We start from the raw sequence: 10,000 nt of genomic DNA on the forward strand, positions 1-10,000 counted from the left end.
AGTAAATTGTCGTTCCCTGCGAGTGCGGAGAGTAAATCGTCGTTCCCTGTGTGTGCGTGGAGTAAATCGTCGTTTCCTACGAGTGCGTAGAGAAAATTGTCGTTCCATGCGATTGAGGGGATTAAATCTTCGTTCCCTGCGCGTGCGGTTAGTAAATCTTCGTTCTTTGTGAGTGCGGAAACTAAATCTCTCTCTCTCTCTGCTATAAACCTCACTGAATTTATACTAAAAAAAACTCACTCCTAGAAATCGTCCTAGAAACAGCAGTTAAAACCCCCAAGAAATCCTTCTACTCTCTCTCTGCTATAAACCTCACTGAATTTATACTAAAAAAAACTCACTCCTAGAAATCGTCCTAGAAACAGCAGTTAAAACCCCCAAGAAATCCTTCTACTCTCTCTCTCTCTCTCTCTCTCTCTCTCTGCTATAAACATCACTGAATTTATACTAAAAAAAACTCACTCCTAGAAATCGTCCTAGAAACAGCAGTTAAAACCCCCAAGAAATCCTTCTACTCTCTCTCTCTCTCTCTCTCTCTCTGCTATAAACATCACTGAATTTATACTAAAAAAAACTCACTCCTAGAAATCGTCCTAGAAACAGCAGTTAAAACCCCCAAGAAATCCTTCTACTCTCTCTCTCTCTCTCTCTCTCTCTCTCTCTCTCTCTCTGCTATAAACATCACTGAATTTATACTAAAAAAACTCACTCCTAGAAATCGTCCTAGAAACAGCAGTTAAAACCCCCAAGAAATCCTTCTACTCTCTCTCTCTCTCTCTCTCTCTCTCTCTCTCTCTCTGCTATAAACAGCACTGAATTTATACTAAAAAAAACTCACGGATCTTGTTCAAAACGGGCGCACCAGTATTTTCTTAACGAAACACTTTGAAACTTGGGACACTGGTAGAATGTGTCATATAAAACATCTTTTTCTCTTAGTCTTAACGAAAAAACGTACATCGCAAGTTATTTCATGTTAAAGTTGTCGTATTTCTGTAATTTCAACCAGTCACTGACGTCTATTCAGCTGAATAGAGTTACTGCTGTCTGGTCATAAAAATGTTATTCCCTGTGACATATTTCATCCGACGTCTATTCAGTTGAAAACAGTTAGCGCTGTAACGGTGTATATCGTATTAATCCTCGTTAGTTCTGACATTTCCGATTAACTAGACTGTTAACCCTAACCCTAACCCTAACTCTAGAATCCGAACTCTAAAATTATTACACACATAGATACGCACAGCGTAATTTATTATATAAACAATATATGCGTATAAATTACGATTAAACCGGATGAAATATGTCACAGGGAATAACATTTTTATGACCGGCCAGCAGTAACTATTCAGCTGAATAGACGTCAATGATTGGTTGAAATTACAGAAATACGACAACTTTAACATGAAATAACTTGCGATGTACGTTTTTTTGTTAAGAAGACTAAGAGAAAAAGATGTTTTATATGACACATTCTACCAGTTTCCCAAGTTTCAAAGTGTTTCGTTAAGAAAATACTGGTGCCCCCGTTTTGAACAAGATCCGTTTTTGGTACCGAAAGACTTTCAAACTTCGTATACTTATCTATTTTGTGTTAGACCGCGGAGGTGGTGGTGATGGTGGAAGACGGCTGAGGAGGTGGTGGTGGTGTTGTAAAATGGCGAAGGAGTTGTTGGTGATGGTATAAGACGGCGGAGGAGATAGTGGTGGTGTAAGACGGCGGAGAAGGTGGTGGCAGTGGTGGTGCAAAAGGGTGGAGGAGGTGGTGTAAGACTTCAGAGAAGGTGGTGGTGGTGTTAGACGGCTGAGGAGTTGGTGGTGGTGTAAGACGGTGGAGGCAGTGCCCATCGTCGCAAGCACGTGCCCACCTTCGGAAAAACGTGCCCCGCGCGGTTAGAACGTGTCCAGCACCGGAAAAGCGTGCCGGGGGCCGCAAGAACATGACCGGCACCGCAAGAACTTTCCTGGCGCCGCAACAACGTGCTCGATAATGCAATAACGTGCTCGGTGCCGCAACAACGTACATGGCGTCGAAAGAACGTGCCTGGAACCGCAAGAACGTGCCCAAGGCCGGAAGAAACTGTCCTGCACCAAAAGAACGTGCCCGGCGCTGCAAGAATATACCTGTACCCGCAAGAATGTGCCAGGGGCCGCAAGAACGTGCCTGGCACTGCAAGAACGTGCCCATGTCTACAACAACGTGACTGGGGCCGCAAGTACGTGACTGGGGAAGTAACTACGTGCCTGCGGCCGCAAGTGCATGTTCAGGGCCGTATGTACGTGCCTGGGGCCGTAAGTACGTGCCCAGAGCCGTAAGAACGTGCCTGGGGCCGTTAGTACGTGCGCGGGGCTTCAAGAACGTGACCGGCACTGCAAGAACGTGTCCGGCACCGCAAGAACACACCCGGCGCCTCAAGAACGCACCCGGCGCCTCAAGAACGTACCTGGCGTCGCAATAACTTGCATGGAACCGCAAGAACGTGCCCGAGGTCGCAAGAACGTGTAAATGTTTGGGTCCCGACTTTATGGCTACTGTAATTGCTTGGACCCCGATTTTATGGCCACTGTATAAATGTTTGAACCCCCGATTTTTTTTTTTTCAGAATCGGATCCTTCTTAACCAAAAACGTGGGATTCCATGAAAAAAAAAATCAATATATATCTATTTTACCGGAAGTTATGACGGAAAAATCGGATGCTGTGAATTTTCCGAAATTCAACCCCCACCACCGTCAGCGCGCATTTTTTTTTCATATTCGTTTTCCACATACTTATTAACTGCTGTAAGTGGATTCCTGACCATTGGGAATTCGCCGGAATAGAAAGTATCTTAGTTGAAGTGCCTGATCATACTGAGCAGACTTTGACAGCGTTAATTGAACGATGAATTCTACCAGGGAGTCGCAATAACATCGGAATTCTAAAAGGTAGCATGTACACTCACAAGGTGATTGTGCATGAAGAAAATTCCCTTCATCCTGGCAATGAAGACATCCACACACAAAATATAGAAAATATGTGAATGCTTGTGAAACGCAAATTACGCCGTCAATTTGGAAGTTCAGAGGCTTTGTCTGTTTCTTATTTGCACGAACTCATATGGCGCATTTCACTAGAAGGAATAAGACATTCACTTTTGGGTGCGAGATCAAGTGTGTATGCTGTAAGTTCAAAAATAAGTTATGACCCTTTACTATTTTTTACGCCCGTAAACTGAACAATTACCGCAGTGAAGTATCAAACTTGGGACAGTGAAATAGATTAGCTGAATATTCTAGCACTCCAATATGAAAAGGATAAGCTAGATTTTTTTAAATTTTTATAATTACTGGCAATACCTCACACCCCCGCATTTTAAGAATGAACTCTTCTACCAACAGTTACGTTTCTTTTGAGAACTCTTTAGCAGACGACAGAGAATGGCCATCAATAAAGCTATCATCTTTTATGTCCCAAACATAATCGGTGAGTTATTTTAATACTAGAGACAAGCTATCATTTATTCATAATCTAATTAATATTGTTATTTCATATACTGAATATTTTATTTGAATTCTCAGTTCATAGATATAGTTTTATAAATTCAACCCCTGCGGCGGAGTTTCGGATCAGGACGGCCACATATAGTGGATGGGTGTCACCTCGTCCCCCTCGCTTACCCTTTCCCGACCAATTTTAGCCAAGTTTTTTCTTTTTTTTTTTTTGCACTTCAAAACTGTGTTAAACCTTTTCGGTTTAAAAGAAAATGTAAATATCTTTAAACGATAAGGTGTGTGATTTAACAGTGATTTGGCTGTTGTTTCTAGCACATCCCATGACTATCTTCCTTGTTTCGTTGTCACTTTCACATGTATTGATGTTTTACAATATTTTTCTCCGCAAAAACACATTTTATGGTTTGATGAAACGGAAGTAACACGCGCGTGATCCATTGCTGAAATATAAGCAACAAAATTAATTTGTAATTTAAATGTTAAGTCCCCTCTACACACGCACCAAAACAGGCAAGCCTGTGTGTGAAAGGAAAAAATTTGCTAACAGAAAAGTATGCTATTAAAATAAATTACCTTTTACATACCAGCAATGACCTCAGGTTCTCCAATAATTTAAACTTATAAACGGAAACAGTGCGAATGAGTGCAGTTGAAAAGAAATCAAAGTTTCAAAATTTTTTTTAATAGCCTAAATGTGTTACGGAGAGTAAAAACACCATTACATTTCAGAGTGACAAAGAATTGAACCACACATCTTTTCATTTGAAAATATTTTCAAATCAAAAAATTTTTTTTTATGTAATGGCTTCTGCCAAGGTTTTTTAGTGTGTAGTGCCATAAAAATTGGCCAAAATCTGTCCAGAGGAGGAGGTGAAAAAAAAAATTCATAAATTTTTCAAAAAAATTTTCTTATCATCTTGAAGGCTGTGGTGACAAAAAAAAAAAAATTGGAAAATTCCTGGCAAGATGGAGAAAATTCATTTTATGTGAGTCCTGATCTGAAATTCTGCAATGATAATATAAGTGATTAAATTAATTGAACAATAAGCATAAAAATTATTCAAAAGGCATACACACTCCTTCATATACAACAAGGAATAGTGGTATTTATTTTATATCATTGTTGATAATAGTTCCAATGATATAAGTGACAATGAGGTTTCTTTTTAACTCAAGCAGAATTAATACCCTCCAATTTTTCTTTTGTTTCAAAGCACTGGCTTACTGGTTTTTCTCACCATCAAGAAGGAGCAACCATATGGTTCAGGGTTCATTCTCTCTGTAACATCATAAGCAAAGTTTCTTTTTTAGCCACTGGTTGACAAATACGTTGTTAGCAGAATTTGCTAGCCTGAATCTGTGGAGAAGCCTGACATGTATATTATTGGTCTAACTTGAAGGAAATCTCCACTTGTCATAATTAGCTGACTGTCTCATGATACCATTTTTGTATTACAACATATTGTATTTATTTCTTGAATTTCAGAAGGCTTTTGATAGTGTACAAAAATATTACATGGGAAATTTTGAGAAGTTATGACACACACACACACACACACACACACACACACACACACACAAACATGCACGCACGCACACACATACATAAACATACACTCACATACACACATGAGAGTTGACATGATATTCATGCAAAAGTGAGCATAACTTTTTAATAAACATTCATAGGTTGTTTAAATTGCCCATTTTGGTAGAGAAATAATTTCTCTATACAAACAGTCTACATCACAAGAAAAACATTTGCACCTTTGTTGAACCCAACTTTTGTATCATCTTTGAAAAAGTTCAGGTATGCACTGTTCTACTCACTTCTTCCCAACCACTTTCATCTCATCTGTATCATCAAATCATTACACTTAAAGACTATCTTCATGGAACCATGCAGGTTTAATTCAAGGTGCCAGATTGGGGTTGTACATTAGATGATCAGACCAATATGCCAAATGTGTGTGGTCAGACATTGATATAATAAATATGAATCTATTTCAGATTCTTGTTCAGTTTCTTCTTTTGAATGGCTTTCAGTGTCTTAGTGCACTGCTTGCTGTTCACAGTACAGTCATATTACAAAATATCAAGGCAAATGACACCTTTATCATCCCCAATAAACAGTCACCATGATTCTACGCTGAGCACTAGCTCATGCACAAGAGTTGGGATGCCATTCCATGGACTGGGCTATCGTTTCCAGATCATAATGGTACACCTATATTTCATCCCCTGTCAGTAGAATGAAATAAAAAAAAAAAGTTTCCAAATGCTTCCAGTAGATCAGAACAAACTTCCACTCTTTTCTCCTTCAATTTACATGTCAACTGTTGGACTACCTTCTGTGATGTGCTGTGTCCACAGTTCAGTTGTGTAGCAGCTCATGCATTGTGATTCATCTGTTCATGCAAGTCAGTTCATATCACTAGTCACAGTTGACAATCTCCCATTGTGTGATTTTTCTTCAATGCTAATTTGTTTTTAAATTTCCTCATATATCTATGCAGAAAGCTATGCCCACTTTTCTATTATTCTCAAGACAGCCCCTGTAATTTTATAAGGTAGCAAGCAAAATATCAACAAATGATGGAATATATCATGTCCTATTTTTTTTTTTTTTCCTTTATTGTCAGTGAACTGTTTAAGCTTTTAGATGACAAAATAACTGTTCTCTCTCTCTCTCTCTCTCTCATGTTTTCCACACTGCACTGTTTGGGGGATGTATGCATTAAGCAACTGAAAGCTGTCACCTCTGAAATGTAATGTTTGTAGTGTAGAAATTGAGTGAATAGTTGTAACAGTAAGAATCAAGGTTACAATATAGAAAGGACCAGCTGGATGTTAATTACAGCTAATAATTAGAATGGTTAAAAATGTTTTAGAAATTACAGAGAGAAAAAATTGAAATGTTAATAATACAGACTTACTGGATATAGTCTCAAGTAAGAAACATTTTGCATCTTTATAATAAACATGTTAAGTACGCAATTCTAAGCTGGCCTTTTCTTGTTGTTCTTTTGCAGGTTATGTTCGATTGTTGTTGCTGTTTGTAGCATTCTTTTGGTATCAAAATCCTTTCTGGTTCCTGCTTGTCTACAGTTTCTCAGCTATACTGGATGGTGAGTTTAAAATTGTAGACATATAAAGTTAGATGATATGTCTGGTAATGTTTAAGTGGTTGTTATAATTACTTCATTTAAGAGACTGACTCAACTAAAAAATAAATCTATGTGGGTGGCTGACAACTACATTAAGTGCAAAGAACTCCAAGTTAATGAAACCCATGGAAGTTGAAGATCAAGGAAAACTTGGGATTAGGTGATGATGGATTTTTCTGAAAATATTGCATCTTGCAGTGATGATAACAATAGACTGAACTGAATGGCAATGTACAGTGTTGCAGAAGACCTGACCACATATGGTGAAACATACCTGGTACAAGGGTAGAGTTTAGAGTCTGAAATACATGATATTCTGTTAAGTATACATTGTACATCTGCTTTCCCCTTCATGTTACTGCCTTTGAACCCCCTTCATCACACTGTTCCTTAGTTGTTGCCCTCAGTCTACCTTCATTCCTCCACTAGACCTCTGTATTGGTCCAATTCATCCCTCTGGCACCTTCACCCTTCACTAGGCATATCTCTATATATCAGGGACTATCACTTCATCCTCAACCCTTTACTATAACAGACTTCACTTCATCCCTCTGGCACCTCCACCCTTCACAAGGCATATATCTATATATCAGGGACTATCAGTTCATCCTCAACCCTTTACTACAACAGACTTCACTTCATCCCTCTAAAAGTACATTTTTCGTTACCCTTCTCTACTACCAGTAATCATATTCTCATTCTCAATGAAAGCATACTTAAAAATGAGGATGTATATATAGGCACACCAACATACACAGAGGTATGTGTTTGTAGTTTGTAAAGCACATCTAGCTATGTGGTGCATAAACTTAGTTTGCAGAAGGTCTGTGCTCACGGTCTTTCATATATTTATAGTGGTTTCCCATACACTGTTCCATTTATTCGCTGCCGTTCATGAATCAACAGCTCACTCACTTATTCTCTCTTGAATCAACAGCTAAGTTAATACGCATGAACGTTTTAATCGGCAAATTTATTGCATAAGCATTTTGCAATGAGAGGAGGAGGCTGTCTGAAATTGAAATGAAATTACATGTAGCCTTGACAAACTAGATATTGAAAGAAGGGGGGAAAATCCTAGATTCATTTACTGAGTCTGAATAGTAATAAGAACTTAGCTGTTGATTCAACCAAGCTCTTCGATCTTCTGTGATGTGATCTTTGCAGTGTGGGGTTGCGCATTGTCCTGATGAAACATCACTCCTTTTCAATTCACTAAAGCAGGTCTTTTTTTTCTTCAAAGTTTGGTTCAAATGCTCAAATTGCTGACAGTAGACTTGAGCATTGATTGTTGCATTAGGTGGTAACAATTCAAAGTGAATTACTCCTTTGCAATCCCACCGGATAAAGAGAAGAACCTTTTTCCCATGAAGTTCCCTTCTCGGTTGTGGTTGAGCTTTTTCCCTTTTACCGAGCCACCGTTTACGACATTTAACATTTTGATAGAAGATCCATTTTTCGTCACAAGTCTATCCAAAAAAAGGGTGAAATGAATTCGCGAGAATGGAGAGAAGAGCAGATGTCAACTCAGGATTTGCGGTTGCTTTCGGACAATTCATGAGGCACCCATTTTCCAAGTTTAGGAACCTCTCCAAGTTGTTGAAGATGATGATGAACAGTTGTATGGTTTGAACTAAGCTTTATTGCCAATTTTTCAACTGATAATGCAGGATTTTCTTCAAGTAATACCTCAAGGAGCTTATCATCAAACTCAACTGGACGTCCTGTTCGATCTTCATCTTCAAGGCTGAAATCTCCACTTCTGAATTTTGCAAACCACCTTCTGCAAGTTCTTTCATTCAAGCATTCTTTCCCATAAACTGAGAGTCTGTTTCCAGTTGCTTCAGCTGCAGAGTTTCCTTTTTTGTATTCCTAAAGCATTCTGTGCCTCAAATGCTCTCTGGATACTTCCATGTTAGAAAGGGTTTTAATCAAAGAAATTTTAATTCTATTATTCTGTAAAATAATATTTAATTAGTTTAAATGTACACAAATGCATAAAAACAATTTTTAATTCCATTAGACATTCTAAAATACTATTAAATTTCATTGAATTTTAAAAAAGGTAAAATCGGACAGAACTTATGGGATGATCTGATATATATTTTCTTGAATTTCTTTTCTTTTACATCACCCAGGTATTGATGGTTACATGGCTCGCAAACTTAACCAAGTATCGGAATTTGGAAGTTTAGTAAGTGAAATTCCTTACTCTCTGTAAAGTAATTCACTCAACATATATACTATTTTCAAAACCTATAGTGATGCTTAGATTTCATAGACATTTTGTTTTCTTTCATATAATGTTAGTTTATCTGAATTAGACTTATTTACTACAAGAGAGAACATTGTGATTTTCAAAAAATTTGTGAACAGAATTCAGAATACAAAGGAAACAAAATGGCTTTTAGTAGCAGAAGAGACCAGATTGTAAAGTCAGTTTTCAAGGACTATATATTTTGATCGATAGCATTGGTTTCAAAATTGTTGATAGTGAATTTCCATTATTGAGCTATAATAAACTATTACTGAAACAAATGATAAAGTCAATAAAATTGGATTGAAATTACATTCGTAGAAAGAATCAGAAGCTTGATGCAAAGGATTTCAAATTGACAAATACCAGTCCTCATCCAAGATTAGTGACAGAATTTTTCTCCTTTCTTTTTATTAATGAGAAAATAGAATAGACTTGGCATTCATATCAATCTTCATTGTTTTGTGGTAGTGTTGGGAAGTTTAACCCTTTTGATACCAACCCGTCTAGAACTGCTTCTGGCTCTGAAGTACAACTGTCTTGTTTTCAAAAGTTCTGAATTAAAACCTTTCTCCAAACCTTAGTCACAATTTATGTTCCTAACATTAGCTTAATGATAACTAAGTTATTTTTCTAAATTCTTTTGTTATATTTAAAATTAATTGAAGTAGTGGGGGTGGGTGCGCTGAAAGTGTAGCTGCTAGAATAAGAATAGCCTGGGCCAAGTTTAGAGAGCTCTTACCTCTGCTGGCGACAAAGGGACTCTCACTCAGAGTAAAAGGCAGACTGTATGACGCATGTGTATGAACAGCCATGCTACATGGCAGTGAAACATGGGCTGTAACTGCTGAGGACATGCGTAAGCTCGCAAGGAATGAAGCCAGTATGCTTCGTTGGATGTGTAATGTCAGTGTGCATACCCGTCAGAGTGTAAGTATCTTGAGAGAAAAGCTGAACATAAGAAGCATCAGTAGTGGTGTGCAAGAGAGACGATTGCGCTGGTTTGGACATGTGGTGAGAATGGATGAGGATAGCTGCGTGAAAAAGTGCCACTCCCTAACAGTTGAGGGAACCCGTGGAAG

General features: G+C 38.0%; 1 protein-coding gene and 1 long non-coding RNA gene across 5 annotated transcripts in view; one reads left to right on the top strand and one right to left on the bottom strand.

The window, feature by feature from the left end:
- Positions 1-1,351: 1,351 nt before the first annotated feature.
- LOC106872877 (uncharacterized) overlaps positions 1,352-10,000 on the top strand; it is a 23,293-nt gene continuing 14,644 nt past the window's right edge. Inside the window, exons 1-3 of one of the 4 annotated variants that reach the window (XM_014920026.3) lie at positions 1,352-3,465; positions 6,527-6,622; positions 8,800-8,855. In XM_014920026.3, coding sequence (XP_014775512.1) covers positions 3,420-3,465; positions 6,527-6,622; positions 8,800-8,855 — 198 coding nt within the window. In that variant the 5' untranslated portion in view covers positions 1,352-3,419. The remainder of the gene's footprint in view (positions 3,466-6,526; positions 6,623-8,799; positions 8,856-10,000) is intronic. The other 3 variants (XM_014920027.3, XM_014920025.3, XM_014920028.3) reach the window with 3 other exon arrangements.
- Positions 4,155-6,553, bottom strand: LOC149131273 (uncharacterized). Its single transcript, XR_016238213.1, has 2 exons — positions 6,431-6,553; positions 4,155-4,500 (listed from the first exon to the last, which is right to left on the bottom strand). It is a non-coding gene; the product is annotated as an uncharacterized LOC149131273 (long non-coding RNA).

Source organism: Octopus bimaculoides, chromosome 24, assembly GCF_046866305.1.
Source record: "Octopus bimaculoides isolate indiv1 chromosome 24, ASM4686630v1, whole genome shotgun sequence".
Taxonomy (NCBI): Eukaryota; Metazoa; Mollusca; class Cephalopoda; order Octopoda; family Octopodidae; genus Octopus; species Octopus bimaculoides.